Here is a 23,212-nt window from a genome sequence, read left to right on the forward strand (position 1 = left end):
AATTATGTCGGCATAAAGCAGCACATTGAAGAGCAAGCTTGCACAGACCTAGAGAATGATCTATTTTTAGGTACAGGTGGGAACCTTGCACCTCTGACACCTAGCTGTAGAAATCCCCATGAGAGAGGCTGCCTCTTGTAAGAAGCATGGCTTGTTACCTAGATTACATACCACCTCTGAAGAAAAAACAGCGCTCAGAACAACTCGGAGGAACCACATGCACATAAAGCAATGCTGAGTTGTGCTTAAGCATAGGCTGAAATCACTACCTGACTCTGACAAAAAGCCTGTCTGTACTTCTAGCTAGCAGCTAAATTAAAAAAAAAGTGAGGAGTACACAAAGGCATACATGGGAAGGTTAACAAAAAGCATCTTCACTGTTTGAAGCCAGGTTAAGCACCCTTTCCATTTCAGCTACAGAGCATCCTCATGCAGACAGAGATTCTTTCTTGCAGCACTTAACAAACTTCTGATAAATGTCCTCTGGCAGCCAGTAGCGTGTCTGCCGCTTGCCATGTGGCCAGGGGAGAGAGCCAAAGGACCATCACCAGTTCTGTGGCAAGATGCAGCACCAACAGTAACGGCAGCGTCTCGGAGCTCGGCTGCAAGCTGCCTATCTCACCAATAGCAGAGATGTGCGCCTTCGTTCCTTTCATCTTGGCTCTAACTTGATAAGGAGGTCATCAGCTGGAGATCCTTATCTATTTCCAGGAAGATAGTTTGTCCCCACTTGACTTCCAGTGTATCTAAATTAGGTGTTGGAAAGGTCTTAACTAAATACTCCAGACACACATTTCATGCTCTGAGATCTAGCACCTCTCTTTCACATGCTATCAAACAACAGCCATTTAGAAAAGGATTTCTTACAGAAAAAGACTTACAAATGTGTGTTTAAAAATGCTGTTACTTTTCTCTCGTTTTCTAGCTCCAATTTGTTCTACCTGCCTCTCTTCACACTGCTCCATTTCCCATTTCGAGGCACATGAATGCCTCTCAGACCACCAAATTAGTCAGCCTATTGCCCAGCTTCCCCCTACTTCCATTTCTGTCCTACCTCTTTCTTAGCAACATAAATCCTTTTCCACCTCCTCCATTTCCTCCTATGAAGGAGTCTTTGCCCTCTATGCCAGGCCAGAAACACATTTCACCTGCAAGAATCTTTGCTTCTTCAGGTTAACTGCTGGTGGAAGGGATTGCCGCCTTCTACACCACAGTTTTTTTACCTGCTTCAGCTTGTTCATTCATCTGTTCTTAAACTCCACTTCACTGCTTAGAGTATGAAAAAGAATCCCTTTTTCAGAAGACTTCGAAAGTTCCCCACATGCTGGCCTGGCTGTATGGAGCTATTCCCACATTTCTTACCAGCCGAAGGGAAGAGAATGAGGCTTACTGCTAGGGACTCTAGACATAACTGTTTTTTCAGTATTAAAAGTTAAAGGGGAAAAATAAACTTCAATATGAAGTATTTAGTTCTGGTCTCCTTTATCATTACTGAAGACCTCAGTTCTAGATTTCTGTTAAATGAAGTACTTAGATGGTCAAATAGACTTAAATATTTCAAGATTACCCAAGTTCCTGCTCTGAAGAGTTTCCAGGGCATCTCACTAGGAACTGAGGGTGCCACTGGGCACTTGGCTACTCACAGCTGATGTGCTGCTTCTCTAGCAACTGTTGTAGGGCCACTGTGGTCCCCATGAAAACAGAGTAATCTACCCTGCATCTATTTTAAGCCAAACTCTTCCACATGGACTGCAACTATGGAGCAATTTGTGTACTCTGTGTTCTCACCCGAGCTTTACCCTGTAGTAACGTATCATGATACCCATAACTACAAATGGAAAACAGATTTAGATACTTACTTCATTCAGGGGAAAAAAAAATCTACCTGAAGTCATATATTTGTGCTGAAGCCAAAATATTAACAGCTGGAAATATCAACAGCAATGACGTCAAAAGGACCATCAGTGTAACTTAGTTTTTCTCTTTTTTTCACACTTTCTACCTACTGGTACTTTCTACTTGCCTCTAAGAGGTCGTCAGAGAGATTAGTACACTAGAGTAGCCAAGTCTGCTCCCTTCTACCTTTCCTCTGCTGTACAGCCTTAGGAAATTAAGGTGTAGCTGGAGGAATAGTTAGGTAGTTCACAGAGCTCTAGAAGTAATTGATTCTCAGAGTCATTTACGCAAACCTGTCTTCTTTGCATTAAAACAATTGGGAGCACACACAAAGTTATCACCCATCAGCTGGAGGGCAGTAACTTCTTAAGACTACTCAAGTTATTCTACAAGCACTCATGCAATTAGCCACAATACAAGAACACTGCATATGCTCACCATCCTAAAAAAGGGTAAGAGAACTAGACCCCTGTCAGAAGTTACCTCACCAACTACCGCAAGCTTCTCAGATACTTCAACGAAAAATATTTCCGTATACTGTGGGGGGGAGCTGGCCAGCCGTTCGGAGTACCAGAGTAGTGAGGAGTTCCAAACTTCCACACTATATCAGCTATCTTAGGCTGAATGCCTGGAAGATTTCAAATAAGCAGAAAAGAAGGTTAATAGCTTGAAAGGAAAAAAAAAATAAAAAGCAGACCAAACACCATTAAATTTCATTTCTATATTTCGGTAAAACCTACTTGAATACACTTTGAAACAAGAGTACAACAAAATAGAATATACTTCAAATGTTGAATATACAAACTATTATAGTTCATTCTGAACACTGGTACTTCCCTCTTAACTTCAACTAAAAAAAATTTACAGGTTTAGAACTACCTGACAAAAGCTCATGCTGGGCGTGACCTTTCAAGTGACAGAGTAGAGCTGAAACTGAAATGTATGCACGGATGTCAAGGCTAAGTGAGAGACACAGGCATGTTACAGCAGAAGGCAGAAAGCCTGCTGTTATTTTGTCCACAATTAAGAAATTTAGACAGACTTTTAACTACCATACAAAATATGTTACATGTAATTCTATAACAATACTGTGCTAGGTACAAGATTTTTAAAAAATTTGTTTTAATAAAAAAAGCTTTACACAAACAAGCCATTAGCTTATTTCAAGAAAGATAACTGAAAATCAGTCTAAGGCTTTCATTTTGAATCTGCTCAAGCTGTATGATACAAAAATCCCTCTAGGTCTCTGTCTTCTTTTAGAAGCTCTTTAATCTTCTCCTTTATTTCACATTCTACAACACCTAGTAGCAGAGTTTTTCACATAGCACCAGTTGAGTACTGTGGACGCACAGTAGTAATTGCTGGTATGCATATAACATGCATAAAATTTGCCATTTGTAACAACGAGACTTTCCTCTCCCCCTGAAAACTAAAAACCAAGGCAAACCTCTCACATAACTCTCTTTTAGTGTTCCAGGCCTTAGTGTAACTTGGTAACAGGTAACGTAGTGAACTGTTTGGTCCCTTTTCAGTCCCTCTCTTTCCTTCTCCATAGGTTCAGCTGTTTCCCAACTGGAAGAGGCAGTTTTTGTCAGCATATCAATGTGGTTCAACTCCCACTGAAACACGGGAAAATAATTTTTTTTTTCCAGTAAGTCTTCAACATATGCATGTTTATTAACATTTCAAAACTCTCCTTTTCGACTTGGTGAGTGCATCCACTTCCCTCCCCCAATTATGTCAGTATATTCAAAACCGTAACAGTCTAGAAGTCCATGCTGGAAGCAACCTATTCTTCATTTCTCACACGTTATGATTCCTTCTGTTTTCATTGTTACAGGAAGAGCAATAGCTGAGGGTGTGCTAACTACTACTACATGGGTCACAGTCTTGCTTCCGTCTGCCGGCTTCTCTTCTTTTACCAGCTGCAGTGTTTTCACTTCACGTTCCTGTTTTAAAGCCACTGTGTCTGATTTAACTTCTGGACTTTTTATAACTGCACTAATCACCCTGGGAGGAGTCTGGCCGGACGCCTGCTGAGCAGGCACCGATAGTCTCATTACTGGTGTCCCATGAGCTATAGACACTGGGGTTAGTGCTCTAACAGCCAACGGGGTTCCCACGATGTTAATACTTCCGGACCCAGACAGGCCCGTTTTTGTTTGTAACTGACACTGCGTAAGTTGCGTGGCAGGGATTGTAATGATTTTGGCAGGCTGCATTGTGATTTTCTCTCCATTTTCAGCAGAGGTTGGCATCACGGTAGGGATTGTCTGGATTACTACCTTTGGAGTTGTGGCTGTTGTTGGACTTGTGTTGGTTATTAACGGTGAGCCTGCGTTTACTGACTGCACTGCCACGGTTGAGATTTTCTGTCCCAGAGAGGTCATTACAACAGGCACTTGCATTGCCACACGTACAGTCCTGCAAAATAAAGATGGGCGTGTTTAAACCAAAACACAGGGCACCATTAGAGATGACAACAGAGACAGAAAAATCTAGGATTTACAGATTTTTAAGTGGTTCTTTAAAAAAAAACAAAAAACCCCGTTTTGCACTTCTAGCAATAGGACTTCGGTAATTTAGCAGCACTCATCTCTCTCTTCTCCCTGCTCCCTCTCTCTACGTAATTTCAAAATATGCTCGAGGGCAAGCATATTGACAGTTGGCTCTGATCTCATAAACTAGACTTTCATAGTATTTTACCATGTTACACTGCTGCTTGCAAATCAGAAACGATTTCCAACATCTACAACATAAAACAAAAAACTCAAAGACAGCTTCCTAACCAAAAAATTAGTTTTTTGGTTACCAAACCCAACCAAAATGACAACCAAAAAAATTGCCTGTCATTAGCAAATGACAAGCCCAAGCCACATTAATACAAACCTGGGAGCTGTCGTTGCTGGGACAGTAGTAGTGGTAGTTGAGGGACGAGATGATGATGTATCATGCACTGGTGAGGCAATATTCACAACTCTGGTGACTGCTTTTTCTGTTCTGGAACAGCTTAACTGAGTGGAATTTTTTCCTCCACGTGCAGAGGTTGCTGCTTTTAAAAGGTTTTCTGCAGATAAAGACACTCTTTCCAAAGACTTTTCATCTGTAGGCATTGACAAATCTTCATTGCAGGACTCGCTTTTGTCATCATCTATGACAACGATATTTTTTGGCATCTCCTTAAACTGATATACAAGCCTCTGTCCCTCAACTTTTGCAAGGATTCCTCTTTGATAGTAATATCTGCAAGAAAAGTACAATTAAGTAGTAACCAACATAGTGACAAATTTTTAAAAAAGACTCATTCTGTGCTAACGAGAAAGTCTGAAGTAACCACAGTAAAACCTACACTATGAGAAGGTATGGAAAGAAGCTGGCAGAATATCCTGGCAAAGTAGCTGAAGGATCTAGCTGAAAAAAAAAAAAAAATCCAACCTTTTAAATACATATTTGAGCAATTAAATTGCAAATTAACTGGTAATACAAAAAGCAATAGGAACTGTAAGACTGATGCTTAGCTGTTTAGCTAAGACAGTAAGAGGGCAAAGCTTTTAAAATTTCAGAACTGTTACACTTCTACAGGCAAAATTAAGAATCAGATTTAAAATTATAGTGGATAACTTAAGGACATAAGAGTTTTTACCTCAGAGCTCTTCCCATAGTCTCATAGTTCATGTCAGGTTTGTTTTTGTGTTTTCCCCATAGTTTGGAAACAGCTTTCGAGTCCACAAGTTTAAAGATTCCCTTCTCTCGCTGAGTCCATTTAATATATCGAGGACAGGTATTTTTGTCCTGGAGAAGGTCCAGAAGAAACTCCCATAAATATGTTGTATTTCCTATAATCAGAAAGCATTTAGATATTAGAAACCCACTTTAAAGATAAAAGAAAGTTCTCCATATATAGGTTAACTTTGCGTGGTCTGCATTACAAGCAAATGTTACACAGAGGACAGTGTGTAACGTAACCTGCACATATTCATTCATTCATTCTGTTAAGTTTAGTAAAGCTTCCACAAATATTTACGTTCTGAAAGGAGCTAATCCAAGCAATCTGCTATATAGCACAGGAGCCTCTTCAATCCAGCACCCATTCTCAGTTCTTGAAAAGAAGCACGCGAGGGCGTTCCAAGTCACTACAACCTACATCTGTTCAGCAGAGGCAGGAACAAGAGCTCAGAATTTTCTTCTCGTATTTGTTTAAACAGGGAATGGAAATGCCAGTGTATTTTATGACACTGGAGGACCAGAGGATATAGGTAAGTAATTTTTGAAAGGCATACAACCTTCAATTGCAACCTATCTCAACTGTGGTAAGTTTGTAATGTAACCTCCAGGATCTGGAGCGCTCACACCAGTTGGTGACAGCCCCATGTTCTGACCTTTCTGAACTATAGTTGCAGAGTGACCAACGTCCTTCTAGGTACAAAGCCAGCCCAACTTTTGGCTACAAGTATTCGTATGTTAGAAATCCCATGTACCTTTCTGTAACTATGGGGATAGAGAATGAAATCAGCCTACAGAAGAAAAATTTCATGTACTTCTCAGGTATTCAAGAGGAGTGCCGTTTCCACTGGCGGAGCCCCAAGACAGGGTTTATGGCAGTGACTATCAGGATGGCATAAAATATAACATGGGGGTTGTCTGCACTCTGACTATACCATTTCCATCTAAGAAAAGGGGAAGAGAAGCAGAAGAAAAACAACTAGATCGCATTCCAATTTGTACAACTGGAAAAGACTCCTCAAGTTATCTGAGACAGGAAAACTAAGACAGAGCTACAAGAATAACCACCTCAGAACATTAATCCCAATTCTTCACTTGATCACGCTTCCAGGGGGTAACATGGGCCAAATAAAAATATATTTAATATTTCTTTTGTGAAAAAAGGTCACCAATTCCTGAGATTTAGTGGCCCAGCACAGCACTTGTTATGCCATGCTGAAGACAGTTAAAATATATTAAGGCAGGCTGAAGACCACTGTTGCAGACTCCAAGACATTAGCTATCTTTGAAAAACCTCAAAGGGTAAAAAAAAAAAAATTATTATAGTTTCCATCTTCTGGAAGATGTCAATCTCTCATGGACAGAGAATAAATGTATTTTACCACATACTCCAATAAACAGCAAGTACTGATTGAAGAGCTACCAAAATCCAGCTTCCACTAGATTTCAGAGACATTTGGATAGGAACTATATGAGTGAAGAGTCAACAAGGGGACCCAGGAATCCTGAAATCATCCTAGATTTTAGGGAATTAATCCCTTTTTTTTTTTCCTTAGCTCCTCAGAAATAGAATCTCTGGGTCCACCGCCAAATGCTGTAGGTCTGCAACAGATTGTTTGCAAAAATAAAAGTGGGCTTTAGTATTAGGCAGTAAACAGAGAAATCACTCAAAGTGCCTCATTTTTCTGCAGGAATAGTGCTGCTGATTCAGCATTTTTTTCCTTTTCCATCATACTCTATGTCGACCTAAATAACAACTTCTTCCACAAGAGGACTTTACCTGTACTACTCAGAAGCCATCTACTACTGCCAGTAAGACCCAGTGATACTTCAGGTAGGCTGTTCTGTCAGCTATAGCTGCTATGCATTTAACACAAAAGGCTTATTTTAGGAATGTTTGCTACAATTTTGAAGCATTTTTAAACCCTTTCTCCTTAGAACAAGACTTTCCTAATGCTATGAATCCAAGCTTACAGACTCCTGCAGAAGAGAAAAACACGGCCGTAAGACGTATTATCTGAACAGGTTTACATTTGTGCTACTGTTAAGCATCCCTACGTCCAGCCTGGCAGACAAACATGTGCTGCACCTTGTTAAGAAGATAGAAGCCTTATTTAACAGCATACAGCTCTCGGCTCCACTCCCAAAAGGGCTCAGGCTAACCAGTACTGTGAGTGGCCACTGACCTAGAGACGGTTATTACCTATCTTAACTTCAAAACAAGAGTAGATTTTGCACAATGAAAGAAATTTTTGTGGCTAGCCAATAATTACAGCTGCCAGCTACTTAAGAATGTTAGCTGTCGGGTCAGAGTAAAAGGATTAATGGCCAGAAAGTATGTGAATGATATGAGGCATTGTCTGTATCAATGAACGGTCACATTGGTACCAGCACCTATGTGGAGAGACTCAAAAGACAGTTTTGCTCCCTCCAAATGCCTACATTTTAAAAAAGAGTATTTATGCAAATGGAAAACAAAATATGGAAAGAGAAATCATGCCTAAACTGCCAATCCACTCTGTGATGACAAAAAAATACTACTATCTCATTTTAAGAAAAGTTTTTAAGAAGTCTCCAGTTCCTCCTGTATAATAAACTGAAGGGGACAGTTAAATCAGATTTACAGCTGCTTCACTTTGCACCAGAAAGTATCAGGAATGCACAAAGGAAGGAGTAACTACACGGACAAGAAGCAATCCCCTTTCCAAATGTGCACAACCAGCTGTCCTCCTTCTCCATGACTTCACTCTGCTGACAGTCCTGAAATTATTAGGAATAATTCCTGGTTTTCCAAAAACACACTGCATGTAAAATAGCCTACATTTGCAAGTATTTTTTTTAAAATAAGTAACAAAAAACAAATCCAGTAACAAAAGATTTTGCAGGACTTCAACTTAGCCTACATTAAGGAAAAAAAATATTTTACGCCAGTTATAGCGTAAAATATGGAATGAGACACCTTGTGAGAACAAAAGTAGATCATGAGGATCCATAGAAATTAAAAAAAAAAAACCACCACCACAACAAAAACCAAAACAGTACCATCTCCCACTTCATAAAACAAACAGCTATAGAGTGAAATCACCAATACAGACAAAAACTAGAGGAGACAGAAATAAAGGCATCCTTTCTCAAAGTTATTTGTGCTGCAAACTAGGAGCTGGGACACTTTACAAGTACTATTGAGATAATGGAAAGCTGTAATAATGAAATAAGAATTAGAAAAAAAGCTAAGGCATCTTTATGAATACTCAAAACAAGATGTACTTTTAAGTACAGAGTACAGCGGATGCAAAGGTCTGTGATCTTCACTGAGGTACACTGCTACACCCAAATCCGAAGACAGCAATAGCAGACAACGCAGGGAAGTTTAATTACTGTTTGTGCTGGTTTTCATAAGCTAACATCTGCACAACGTCAGTCCCGATCTTCCTCGCCCTACTGGCAAATGTGACGACTCAGGAGCTGTACTCAGATAAGGAATTATGTAAACAGTGGAGATCTGGCTTTCAAACAAATCCCAAAATAACAGTGGAGCTGACCACTGCACACTCCTTTCAGGTAGTATGCTGCCACTGAAGTCGCTAAACTCTGTTTCTCCTAGCCATGGCAACATCTCCAAACAACTTTCAGTGCAGTAAGTGGGGAAGAGATCCACATTTTTCACCTATAACCAGGGAAGAGCTGATACGCTGTACGCCAGCTCAAAGGTAACCTGCGAGCAAATGCCCTAGTCTGTCTCCCTGCTGGGTGAATAGCAGGGGCCTGGAGTCCAAGAAAGGACCCACTTTTTATCAGGGGAAACACTAGGAAAGTATGACCCTCCTGCACAAAATCCCTCAGTCAACCAGTAAAGAAACATATCATCATTTGCTTTTCCCCTTAAGCCAAACTGAATCTATTAGTCAAGCAACGTATTCCCACTGAAGTTTGTGAATCAACTAAGAAAACATATTTTCAGCCATCACCATTACAAATGCCCATAAGCTGCTTCTATTTGAGAACAAGCCTTTCAGCAGTAGCTTAACAAACTATGTGTCTGGCAGTAAGTTAACACACCACGCAAAAGACAGCATGAGTCAATAAACACAAAGCAAAGCAAATGAAAAATCAGAAAGCCTATTAACAGCAGAGTGTACTACCGGGCACTTCTAGAGCAGTTCCAGGCATCTTTGTGCTAAATCTTGTACAAACAAATTTGAAGACATCGAATAAAATTAGAACTCTTAAGTGAAGTTAGTACAAACTCGTTCACCAAACTTTTCAAGATCTGTGTATTTCCTGTGACAGATACGATACATACACACAGCATAATTTTAAAGACCCAATAAACGGAAAAATATACCTTTGCCTTCTCTAGGTTTCTTCTTTATACCTAGATCTGGAGACCCATCAGATATAGTCGATTGTTGGGTCTTCGGTTTACGGCCAGCTGCACATAAAACATGGGGGGGGAAGTATTAATCATATGCAGAATAAAAGTATTTTATAGTTTGGCTTTGCTGAAAGAAGCAATTCACATATTTTTTCCCCTGCCATTTCCTTGCTACAGGTATGGATAAATTTAAATTCTTAGACTACTACTACTGCACACCCAATTTAATTCATCATTTGGTTGCTTATTTCATGGGCAGACTTAACTCAATTTCAGAAGAGTTAATGGCAGGTGAGGTAAGCACCAAATGTATAAAGTAAAACTTGACTGTATCTGCATTCTCTTAGTCCCATGTCTGTTTTACCCTGAAATGTATTATTTCTTCTTCTGCTTTGTTTTCGGTATTCTAGTATATGTGTTGATCAAAGCATTGGTTTTCATAATAAATTTTACTACTGAAATCATAAACATTCGTTTCCACTTTGCACCTGCCCAAGGTGCAAAGGCAAGAGAAGGTAAGAGCTTCCACCCAGCGTGCCAGCGGTGCCGCTCGGGATTCGCATACAGCCGAGCATTAAGACAGCCACAAGCGGCAGCCTGAGCGACGCAGGAGGGCTCTGGGCGGTGGTGGAAGCCTACCTGCACCACAGCTGCCTGCTGCCACGCGCGGGGCTGCCCTGCCCCGGCTCCCTGCGGGCAGGGCTCCCCCGCGCCTCCGTGCAGGCGGCAGGCCCAGAGCTGCCTACCTTCCTGTGCCGGGGAAAGCCTCTGCCAGCACGGCCTGCGGTTTCTTCATCCTTTCACACTTCGGTGACTTTTTTACTCAAGGTAAACACGCCCAAGCAGGGAAGAGGATTGTACCCCACGGCAGCAGGCCGGCAGCAGTCCGTGCTTCTGCCTCCCGTTAAAGTCAACCAGCAACAATTAACTCCCATACCTCAGGCACAATTGTTCAACAGCATTAATTTTTGCTGATGAACAATGTTCTTCATTAAGCACTGAATTTCAACAGGCATTAATTATGAAGACACAAGTTATGGCTCTGTAACTATGGCTGAATGACCTTATACACTTAAAAGCAGGGATTTGGGCTCTGTCATAGGAAAAAAATATTTACAAAATAACCTTCATAAAATTTCAGAACTTCTTGAGCACAGCCCTGTAACGTAAACTTCCCAGTAATGACCATTCAGATAGTGAAATATTAAAAAATAGTTCAAATCCAGTGTATAGCTACAGCTATGGAAAAGCTGTAAAATACAAAATAAATATAAAAAATGTAAAAAATTTTTTTTTAAATTCTTTCTTATGTAATTCACAGTAGACTTACAGTTATCTGTTACATGTGTTTTTATTGAATCTAAAACTCATAGATCTTAATTTTCTATCACTTTATCACTACATTGCATTTTTTCACCTCTAAATTACACGTAAATATTCCATTTTAGCGTATCTGGAAGCTCTGATAAAACAATATTCCTATAGTTATGTGAATAGTATTGGTGCCTGTCAGAAAACCGCTAGATCAGAGAGAAACCTCGCCAGATGCAAATCTCTCATTTGGTAGCTGAACACTTAGAACTCAAACACTGTCCTGAATAGCTTCTCCGCCAGCACATGCCAATCAGGCAAATAAGATGCTTCTCTCACAAGGAAGGTCTTGTACTGATTTTGTAAACCGATTTATGGTTTGTAAGTTGGTATTTACCCTGCCATTTCATTGGAAGATCCCTGAGTCTACCCGCTTTCCAATTACATCTCAGACACCAATGGTTACCCACTGTCCTGGTTTCAGCTGGAATAGAGTTAATTTTCTTCACAGAAGCTAGTATGAGGCTGTGTTTTGGATTTGGGATGAAAATAATGTCAGTAACATACTGATGTTTTGAGTTGCTGCTGAGCAGTCAAGGGCAGTCCAGCTTCTCATGCTGGGCTGCCCATGAGCAGGCTGGGGGTGCCCGGGGAGCTGGGAGGTGACACGGCCAGGACAGCTGACCCAGGCTGGCCGCAAGGATATCCCATACCACACAATGTCGTGCTCAGTACAGAAAGCTGGGGGAAGAAGAAGGAAGGGGGGGACGTTCGGAGTTACGGTGTTTGTCTTCCCAAGTAACCGCTACGCGTGGTGGAGCCCTGCTCTCCTGGAGATGGCTGAACACCTGCCTGCCCATGGGGAGTGGTGAATGGATTCCTTGTTTTGCTCTGCTTATGCATGCAGCTTTTGCTTCGCCTATTAAACTGTCTTCATCTCAATCCACGAGTTTTCTCACTTTTACTCTTCTGATTCTCTCCCCCAACCCACCGGCGGGCAGCGAGCGAGCGGCTGTGGGGGGCTTGGTTGTCAGCTGGGGTTAAACCGTTGACATCACACAAATCCTCTTTGAATCCTTCTCTACCTTTCCTCCACTCAATAAACCGTGCTTAAAAAACACGTCAAAGACTTCATTTTCCTTTAGGGCTTGGAAAAGCCCATTCTCTTGTTACTTTTTTTTCTTTTTTCTTATTGCAGACTCGTTTTTTAAGAACTCGCATTTCAGACTCCAATCAGTCTGATTATACAAATAGAGAAATCAGACCATCTAACCTATCTCCACCAGTAGCAACTGCACCATCTGTGGCAGTGCACCTCAGAAATAAATTTTGAGATTGCTGCTACAAAGAGCCATACATACCTTTTTTCTTTTTCATTGGTTCATGGATATCAGGTGAAGTTGGAACAGGAGATGCATCCATTGGTTCAGATTCCTCTGTTGATACCTCCACCACAGTTTCTGTGATCACATCAGGTCTCATGGCCGCATGGATAAATTCTGGGGTTGACACACAAGGAGGGACAAAAACTTCCACTATGAAGGAAGAAAAAAAATAAAGTATCTGATGAAGTTTCTACCTGATTATTTTAATGCATTGTACATGAAATTACTTTAAATGAAGCATATACAATAGTATGGCAAGATTCTGTTCCAACAACCTGTCACCTAGAAAATCAATCCAATCTGCCAAAACATGCACACTTGTCTTATGCCTAACAATACTGACAAGTATATCACACCAATAGTCTTTAGAACTAAACTCAACTTTAAATGAAACAAATTAGAGCTTAATCTTTAACCTTATTCTGATCTCCATGTCCTATTTTGTAGCTTTTGGGTTTCAGTTTGACCATTATTTCATCCAACGTGTATTAAGTAACTTCAGAAGAAACGTTAAAAAAAAGTTAAAGTAATCATCAACATTAAGTTTTGGTTTTTTTAAACTGAGAACACTGTAACACAGTGCATTCACATATTATTTCTAAAATAGAAAAACAGGTAAAAATACTTTTTCCTTAAAATAATTCTTTATTTTAGCAATTTAAAATGTCAAATTCACAGAACCACAGAATGGTTGATGTTAGAAGTGACCTCTGGAGGGCATCTGGTCCAACTCCCTGGCTCAAGCAAGGCCACTTAGAACCAGCTGCCCAGGACCATATCTAGACAGCTTTTGAATATCTTCAAGGATGGAGAGTCCACAGCCTCTCTGGTCAATTTGTGCCAGGGCTCGGCCACCTGCACTGTGATAAAGTGTTTCTTGATGTTCAGATGGAAAAGTTCACTTTAAATGTGGAGCTACTCAAGCATCTCTACCTAACAACCTCTCTCTGTTATCTGATTTAACCTGTAAGTATGCTTGTTACAGGGTGGACAAATCACATAAAAACTCAAACAGATCAGTCATTTTGAAATAAGCAAGCAAATGTTTTAAACAGCATACAGTTCTCCACAGAAGCAGGTTTCCCAATTTGCTTGTTTTACTAACTAGTGGAAGGAGAAACGGCTCATGAAACAGAAACTGTGGTTGACATACCAGGACTCCTGGCATCTCTCAGGCAGGTAGGAGACTCCATATGAAGCAAGGCCTCTGCAGCTTCAATTGTCTTATCCGTGCAGTGCACATTACTCCCATGAACCGATGCTTCCACTGTAAAAAGATTTAAAAAATTAATGAGAACAGGTTACTTATAAAAATCCACATGTATCGTGGTACAACTGCACTACTCAGTCTTAAACATGAAAATACCAAAATTGTCAGGTGTCTTCACACCTTTTACACTTTCCTGTCAACAGAAATGTTTAGGGAAAACGAGACAAGCAAAACCAACACCACCACTTCTTAGATTAGATTTCTGGTTCACAACCAAGCTCTCACTTCTATGAGGTGTTCAAGAGCTTACAGAAGCAGACTTCTGGAACTTACCTTCCGCCTTCAAGTTAACCAGGACAAACCAGATTGCAGTGAGGATGGTTACAAACTAACACAGCAGGGCAGGGAAGTAGTACCATCTCAAACTATTACCCCATTAAAATCTAAAGGCCACCTCTTCAAATTTTCAGTCTATTTGGATAAATCATATATATATGTAAAAATACAAGATTAGTTTGCAAAACAGATGTATCCAGTTTCATTTTCTGACATCAAAAATATCTGAGAGTTGGGTTTAGCAGGCTTGGTGGTTAAAAAACAAAACACAAAGCATAAAAAAACAGTATGCAGGGGGGAAGGTTTTAAGCCATAACTAAGGGGAGAAGGTAGAAAATTTTTTTTTCCAAGTTCTGAAAGTTTAGGAAAACTAAGTAATTCATCAAAAATAATTTAAAGTAACTTCAAGAGAGCACATGTAAGTTTGATACAGCACAGATCACAGCAACTTGAACACAGCAGCAACACTAAAAAAAAAAAAAAAACCGACAAAAAAAACCAACAAAGCCCAACTTATCAATCAAAACCATAATGCTATTCACGTCCAACTCTATATTCCTCACCCTTGCAAAGGTTTTTAAGAGCGGCGACTGCAGAAACACCTGTCGCACATCATCCGCACTCTCGCTAAGGTACGCGGGCTCTCTCCAGTTGCTCTTTCCATTTAAGGCCATCTGCTCAAAGCTGAGCCGCTCCAGCGAGGCAGCCGGCAGCCCGGGAAATCTATCTTTAGCGGGAGCAGGGTCACCTATCTCCGGCGTCAGAGAACTAAAGAGGATTCGGCAATAATTCTCTACGAGAACTTCAAGGCACCTATCCTGTTACTGAAAAGGTCTTAAGAAACAACTTGAGGTTTGTTTGGTGAAAAGCAGGGAAAATACTGCTAGCGTTGCTTCTGACTTGAGAAAATACCAGATACAGATAGATTCATGCGGGGACACATGGGGGGAAAAAAACCTTCCAGCACATTGCAGTTTATTTAAACGCAAGGATTAAAAACTTGAAAAACCTACTAGCCAGCGGACTAACCATATAAACCAGAAGCTGAAAGTGGACAAAATCTGGAAGACCCACAAACGCAAAATTCTGGGTGAATGAAATGTCTCGCTGAACCAGCCCGGCTGCCCACCCGCTGGCTGGCTGCTGGGATCCCCACCGCAGCCCTCTCCTGGGATGCTATTTAGGGGGCTTTATCTTTCAAAATAGTAGATGCCTGATAAAGGCGACATTCCACCACCGCTTCACCCCAGGCTGGGAACAACAAAAGCCTACCAAGAGTACAGGAGAATCATGCTAAAGGAAAGGGTCTCTATCGCATACCCTGTCCCTTAAGACAATTAGTGGCAATCAGCAAGAGTTTTGCACCATGAGCCCTTTCCCCAGCTGCAGGTCCTGGGTGCTCCCCGTGCCAGGGCAAGCTCCTGTTTCTTCCCCAAGCAGCAGTTTCGGGGTGCCCCGAGTTGGAGGCTGAACACCTGCACTGAAACTGAGTGGCCCTGCAGGAAACCCTCCACCGAAACATTTTTCTTTCTAAGGAGAAGCTTCCGTTGCAAGAAATTGATGACTTAAGTTTCCCCTCATCTACTGGATAAAACTTTCCACTGATGGTCAGAATACAGAAACATTTATAATGACTAACTGAATATTGTATCGACTCTACACCAATACTGAAATTAGAAAGTCCAAATCAGCATTTAACATATTATTCTGAAGTATGAAAAAAGAGTTAAGGCAGGTCAGCAAAGCTTTTCCACCGAGCCCTCTACCTCCCTCACAGCAACAAGCCGTACAATCATTATTTCTGCTTCTGCTGGTAACCATTTTTGGGACAACTACAACACAGCTTGCTTCTTTGCAGGTATCAGGATCCATATGTAAGAGACTTCTATAAAGAAACGTAAACAACAGTTGCCAAATTTCAATTGTATGAGGGTACTGAATTAGCTTATTGAAGGCATCTACTTCTAAAGGCTTAAAAGCAGAGAAAATTTTCCTACTTCTGTACCCGAAGTATTTCCTATAGGGAACAGTTTAGATGCTACAAGTAAGAGGTACTTAGGAGAGAGTAGGAACAAGGCAAAAAAGATAGCTGAAAGCCATCTTCGTACTTTTCCAGTATTACGGCATCCTGCCGAGGGACTGGAGTCAAGGGAAAGGAGATGCAACCCCCTCAGCATTAGGGACTAAGGCTGCAATACCCTAACAGAGCCAAGGAGCCAGCTGACCTTTGCCCTAAGTAACCCTTCCATTTCCAATGAAAACAGCACTAGCTACTCCTCAAAAGCCTCTGACATTCAAAAATACAAACTTCACAAATGTTTTTCCAAGATGAGTTACTCAGGACTCCACTACAATCACCACCTTAAAAACATCAAGCAAAAAATAGTAACACTTCTGGCTTTGGCTGGAACAACACACATGCTGTCCATCTATCATGACAGTTAACAAACTAACCTAACACGCCAAAAAGTCATCTATCAAAATACTTACTAAAATGAGTGCTATTACCAAGTTTCAAGTCTTCGCAACTAGCTACATTCTTCTTTTGCCAGTCCCCGGTTTTAGCCTCAGAAGCATTTGCCTACCAAGGGAGCATTAGGAGTTTTCAATTGTGCTCAGGAAACATTATTGCACCAACACACGTGGAAGAGAAAAGTGCAAATTTGTACCCCAACACAAATTTTACATTGTGTCTTTTTGATGATATCTACATCTAAAAAATGTCTTTTTACCATGCTAGAAAATGTCTCACTACTAGAAGACAGAAAGTCAGAGTGCTCAGTCTAGAGGTGCGATACTGATGAAAAATACAGCTAGAAAAGATGAAGTGGGGGAACGAGTTCTCTCAGAGAGGGGCTGGGACAAGGGAAAACCAGGCGGCTGCTCTCACAGATGACTAGATAAGTGTCATCAACTAAACTACACTGGTATCACAACACTTGTTAGCACTTCTCACAATACAGACCTGGGGGGGGGGGGGGAGCAAACCAAAGGAAGAGGATTCTGCCGTGAAAAAAAGCCAGTTTCAGTCAAAAGCCATCACCACAGAAAATCACTGGCAGTTATTTCCTATGCAGTATCTTTCAGGGTCCTACAGCTTGTGCCATAGAAACATACATCATCACAGCAACTTTAATCTTCTCTCAGTACATCCAAGGTTGTGATACACAAGCACAGTATCAGAGTCAGCAGAAAAATTTAGAAGCAAAGAATAATGTGGATGACTCATTTCTTTAAAAATGCCAGATTCACACATTTTCTGTTGTATTTATACTATGAACTACAGTACCACTGTGCACACATACAAGACTCCCAAAGCTAAACCAGACTGTATTCCTTGAGTAAACAACTTAAAAAGTAGCTCTGTTACCTTATATACTCATTTCAGGAAGAACATCACTTGCCCAATTGAAGCAAAGTAGCTTACATGGATGGAAGTAAATTTTCCAGACTTTGGTAACTGAGCAACATGAGAACTGCCGTTTGTCAATCTATAACATGTCAGAGCTAACACCACCACTCATCTTTCATCCTTTTACACCAAACGGCATCTTACTGCTTTGATGAAGAAATCTGATTCTTTGGCATTTCATTTTGAAATAGTTAATTTTAAAACTTTCTGGTCTGTTTTCAGAAAAAAAAAAAACCTCTTAGGAAAGAAAATAATTTCCATTTTTAAAACGTAAACAGTTAACTAGGCTAGTTGATGTCTATCTTCACTGTTGACCTAATGTCTTCTAGCTCCACTTTCTAAACAAATAGCATGTACAGTAGATTATTCAAGGCTCTCAACAGCTGTTACAAAATACTAAACTTGGTAATTAGGTCTGACAGGGCTGTACTTTAGCTTTACAGAAGAGAATACTGGCAACATATCCATTTTGTAACAATGTCCCCAATTTCAACCTAAAACAAGAGTAACAAAATGAATTAAAGCAAGCAATGAAAGGAAAAAAAACAGACTGAAATTTTCAAAATGGTACTTTTTGAACTGCGATACAGCTCTCCTCTCTTCATCTGAAGAGCTATCAACATCTACATTTGCAAGGTCACCACTTAACTGTAGCTACCTGTATCTACAATAGCTTATCCTTTAATACTATCAGGCAACCAGAGCAAAACTTTAATGAAGAATTCACAATTCCAAGCATGGAACTCAGTCAAGAGTGACTACACATACACTAACAGATCTCATTAAAGTTTATGGGCATTCACATGCTTGCTTTATCTCAGCATTTAAAAGACCACAGTAAACTGCAGAGGAAGGTAGTAACAGTGTTTAAGTCACATTTTAATTAAAAACAGCTGAATTGCCCGTACAGGTAATACCAAGAAATCTGTCTGTATACAACACTTGACTGGAAAAGAGGGCATTTTCAGTTTACTGCTTGATTTATGGCAAACATTTGCTCAGAAACTGAAGAACAATTCCTTGGGTGTTTGAGCATTTCCCTAAGCCTGGCTTTATTAGTTCAAAAGACTTTCAGCTGCATACAATTTAAGGATGATACATAACCCACTGCATACTGGCAACCAATAATGAAGACAAGAGCAATCACCTCAAAACACTTGTTTCCCTGTGACCCATATGTTACCAGCCCAATGTTGAGAGAAATATTAGCTACAAAGTCAAAACATATCTTTCTAAAGTCATTTAAGAGTTGCTCTTACAACCAGCAATTACGATAGCCTTAAGCAGCAACAATTTTGGTCCAGCTTTCTTCCCACAGTTCTCAGACACTCTGAAGTTTTGTCAACAATGAGGCCAGCAGCCACAGGACAATGCAAGGCATAATTAATATAATCCCTTAGGATAAAGGATTCTGCTCTTAAATCCACGTGGTAACATCTACATACATAAATAAGTAAACAGATACGGTATCCTGATAGTATGATGACGGGAATACTAGATGTGCTTAGGTATCTGTATCCCACACCGCAATGCAAATATAAAAAAAAAAAAAAGAATTCAGTTTGCTGGGCTAAGGACATCAGAAAGAGCAATACAAAGGTCATTTGTTATTTATCTAAGGGTTGGCTCACAAGCAGTCCAGTTACTGTGACTTAAGAAGCTGTTGACACAATAATCAACTACTTAAGCGTTCTCTATTCATCAACAATCAAAAGTTAAAAAAAACCAACCAACCGAAACCTCCTGCAGTAGCGAGCCCTGCAGAAATCGGAGATGTGTTCTACCAGCAAAGCAAAGCTAGCTTCGCCATCGTACACAGGAAAGTGTCTAAATGCTTACGACGTGCTCAACTTTTTCTGTTCTGCAGCAGAACAGCTCTTTGCTGCTTTGTTGTGGGTTTTTTTATGCGCGTCTGGGGTCTGATCGCCTCCCTCCAAAAAACCTTGGGTATTACTTCGACATTAAGTAAAACAAACCACTACAAAGATTAGGCAACTTACCCTGTTTTTTAAAACGGCATCTTAATACATTGGTAAATGACAGAGCATTTACCTTTAGCACACGTTCATGCTCATACAAACCTACTGCCACGACAATGCAAAGCCAGTATTAAGGTATACTCTCAATTAGCTCGCGCCCAGGCACGAACTGGACTAACTATGCATGACCTATAACACCACACACTGTACTGCTGCGTACCATTTCCAAGCACTACTTTGAAAAGTTGAGCTCCACGTTGTACAGACAAAAATAATAGTCGCAGCTGGTACGACTTCCGTGGAGAACTGAAGGTGTGAGACGGTGTTTGCGTTTTTGAACAGCGTAACCTGGCTCGGTTTCTCCAGGGCTGTACCGCACTTAAAGACAAATCCCGCGATCACCAGAGCGTCCTGCTGTTGCCAGTGGCAGATTTAACAAAACTGAAAGAGGCCAAAACGCGCCCGGTTCTGGACCCGTCATCGACAGGGTGCCAGAGCTCAGGAAAATGGCCCTTGTCGCGGCAGCGGCGGGGCTGGGGGCTCCAGGACCCGACGGCGCGGATGTGCCCGGCACCTGCACGGGCCGGTGGCAGTTACCGGCACTCCCGCGCCTTGCTCCCTCCCACCGCTCCGGCCGCGAGGCTCTCCCGCCCCCTCCGGCAGTGCAGTCGGGGCGGCCACGTGCGGCCCGGCGGACGGCGGCTGGGCCCCCACTTCCGTGTTTACACTCCGCTTCCCTCCAATTCCGAGTGCGCCCCGTCAGCGCCGCGGGGAGCCGCCACTCCGGCGCCCGCCGCGCACCCATTGGCGGCCGCCGCGCCCCGCCCCGCCCCGCCGCCCTCCGGCCGCCAACGGCGGTGGCCCCCATTGGCGCGCGGCGGCCGCCACTCCCCTCGCGCTCGGGGGGCCCCGGGGGAACGCGCCGCTTCCGCTACGCAGCGCGCATGGGGGAGGGGGCACCGCCCCCCCCCGCTACGCTTCCCCCCCCCCGACCCGCACACGTGGGCTGCGGCCCCCGCCCGCCTCCTCCCGCCCCGCCGCCGCTAGCACAGAGTTTAAAGGGCGCGGGGGGGGGGGGGGGAGAAAGGGGGACGACAGCGGCGGGGGAGGGGGACGCGCACGGGTGCGCAGCGGCGGGGGAGGCCGGGCCGCGGCCCTGCGCGCGGCGGCGGCGTTCGGCCTGCCCGCTCAGACAGCGTGGCGGCGGGGCGGGAGGACAACAACCACCTCGCACACTTCCTGGTTCTCGCCCCGGCCGTGCAAACCCCGCAGAACTCCGCCGCCCGCCCCGCCACAACTTCCGCCGCGGTGGCGGCGGTAGCAGCGGGGCCGCCCAGCGCCGGGGGCAGGTGCCGCCGGCCGCACGCCGGGCCGGCCGCTGCCAAGGTGATCACTTCCTGATTGCCCTCCATTGCCTCCCCGCCCGCCGCCAGTGCGCCGCGGCTTCTGCCCCACCCCGGGCCCCCTCCCCGCTACGGCGCCCCCGCCGGCCCGGTGCAGCCGGCGCGGGGCAGCTTACCGGCCCGGATGAGGAGGTCGAGCTGATTCGTGGGCCCCTCGTGTAGGGACGTCGCCATGTTTACGCTGCCGTGAGCGGCTTCACATTGACCGGCGGGCGGGCGCGCGCCGGGGACGCGCGGGGGCCGGCGGCGAGGGCGGCGGGGCGCGCTCCCGCGGGGCGGCGGGCAGGGCGCGGGCACCGCCACGGCGCGGCGGCAGCGGCGGGAGCGCTTCCTGCGGGGCGGCGCGGCGCACGCGATCCTTCCGCCGCCGGCCTCAGACAGGAAGTGCCGCGCCGGCACTCGCCGCCGCCGCAGCGCGGGGCCGCCCGCGGGCGGGGGAAGCCGCCAGGGCCCCGCCGGCCGCCCGCCCGCGCCCCGCGACGCAGGGAGGTGGGGGCGTGGGCAGCGGCTCCCCGCATGGTCCGAAGGGCCACCGCAGCCGCGGGCAAGGAAGGGCGCAGATCCGAGCGCGGCCCGTCCCCCCGCCTCCGTCCCGCACTCGATCGCCCCGGCCCAGCCCCGAGCAGGAACCGACGCTCCGCCGCCTTCCCCGCATCCGCGGCACCCCGCGTACCCACACGACAGCCTCTTTCTCAGGGCGAGCCTGGAGGTCCTCGCCGAGGGAACGGCTAACAGGTTTCCTCCCGGGCTACCTACTCTGGTCACTATTTTGCCAAAAAGCTTCGGTCTTGCCCTAAGGCAATCCACCTCCTCCCCTTGACCGTAGCAGGGCTGACTCCCAGGGAACGTTACGTGCTTTTTCATCAGATCTAGCAGCTTTGTAGGGAAAAAAGGTGCATTGTTTTCTTAAAAGAAGACGACCCAAACACAGACCACTGCTTTTTAGGGCTGTGTCCTCTCACAGCTGAAGAAGAGCCTGCTGCCGTAACGCCGTAGCCTTCCCTGCCAGGCGCCCGGCCCGGTTAAGTCCTGGGGCTGCTTGTTCTCAGGGCAAAGCTTCCAAGCTGCATGCAAAGAGCAGCTACATCAATTAAAGCAAAGCATATCCCACACACAGGTATGCACGGAGATCGCTCCTTCGTTAACGCCATGCATGCTTGACCAGACCCATATTGTTAAGCCGTTACTAGAAGGACCAAGCAACCACTTACTGCCCAAAGAGACTTCCCCATATGCAACAGCTCCATTAGAAAAAGCTGAAGGGCACCAGCCACCTCAACCTGAAAATAAGGAATCTCTCTTCCCCTCTCAAGTTTTAGTAGTCCTAGGATCTAGATCACAAACACAAATTCAGGAGCATTTTTCCCCAGCACAGAAATCACAGAATAGTATCCAGCATCAATCACCTCCAACTGGTAACTTCAGTACCTCTAACTTCTGACAGATCATACTCCTACTACAACAACTCAAGGCTTTTTAGGCATACAATTTAATGACCATATTTGTACACACAAAAATTCAGGCATTTTATAGACTTTGCTCATCTATTCCTGCCTGTAAGGAATTAAATTTGTTCATCATCTCATCAGATAATGAACAAGACCTGCAAGCGAGATCGTTCATTCTCACATTCAACCCACAGTATCTAAGGGTAGGGCCGTGCTAAAGTTTTGCCAGGCAAGCTCCTTCCAGCCAGAAGCACGGACAAAAAAGGCACTCTAGCCAGCTGTGATGGCAAAAAGCTCTCATGCAGATACAGCTTGGCCGACAGCAGCATGCTCCTGTCAGCTTACGTTATGCAGAGAGGTGGAACAGCAGCGCTAACAAGAATTCCTTCTGTCAGCGTGTTTCCACTAGGGGACTCTGCTGTATTCTCCAGCAGAAATTTTTCTAGCGGAGACAAGCCCAAGGACAAGTAAAGGCATTTTAAGGATGCATACACTTAAATGTGCAATAAAACTTCATAAGCCCTTCATTGAAACAGCCTCAGATTGAAGTGGAAACCTCATGCAGTGTAGTTCAGCAACACCGTAGATTCAGCTCACATACAGAGTACCGAAATAACTGTGTACCCGCGTCACTTTGTCCTGTGTACCTATTGTTGTTAAAAATCATCATTTACCCACACTGCACTTCAAGCAGTCAGGTCTGCAGTAATAAAATGCGGTTAAAAATAGTTTCT

General features: G+C 43.7%; 1 protein-coding gene across 8 annotated transcripts in view; it reads right to left on the minus strand.

Moving 5' to 3' along the window:
* Nucleotides 1–3,692: 3,692 nt before the first annotated feature.
* ELF2 (E74 like ETS transcription factor 2) overlaps nucleotides 3,693–23,212 on the minus strand; it is a gene marked incomplete at both ends in the record, with an annotated part of 31,237 nt that continues 11,717 nt past the window's right edge. For 2 of the 8 annotated variants that reach the window (XM_081999195.1, XM_081999194.1), the window contains 6 exons: nucleotides 3,693–4,320; nucleotides 4,786–5,139; nucleotides 5,540–5,732; nucleotides 9,965–10,051; nucleotides 12,667–12,840; nucleotides 13,844–13,957. In XM_081999195.1, coding sequence (XP_081855321.1) covers nucleotides 3,693–4,320; nucleotides 4,786–5,139; nucleotides 5,540–5,732; nucleotides 9,965–10,051; nucleotides 12,667–12,840; nucleotides 13,844–13,957 — 1,550 coding nt within the window. Of the gene's footprint in view, nucleotides 4,321–4,785; nucleotides 5,140–5,539; nucleotides 5,733–9,964; nucleotides 10,052–12,666; nucleotides 12,841–13,843; nucleotides 13,958–21,146; nucleotides 21,205–23,212 lie in introns of those variants that run through there. The other 6 variants (XM_081999199.1, XM_081999198.1, XM_081999196.1 and 3 more) reach the window with 6 other exon arrangements.

The sequence above is a fragment of the Phaethon aethereus genome (genome assembly GCF_964289735.1).
Source record: "Phaethon aethereus genome assembly, chromosome: 4".
NCBI lineage: Eukaryota > Metazoa > Chordata > Aves > Phaethontiformes > Phaethontidae > Phaethon > Phaethon aethereus.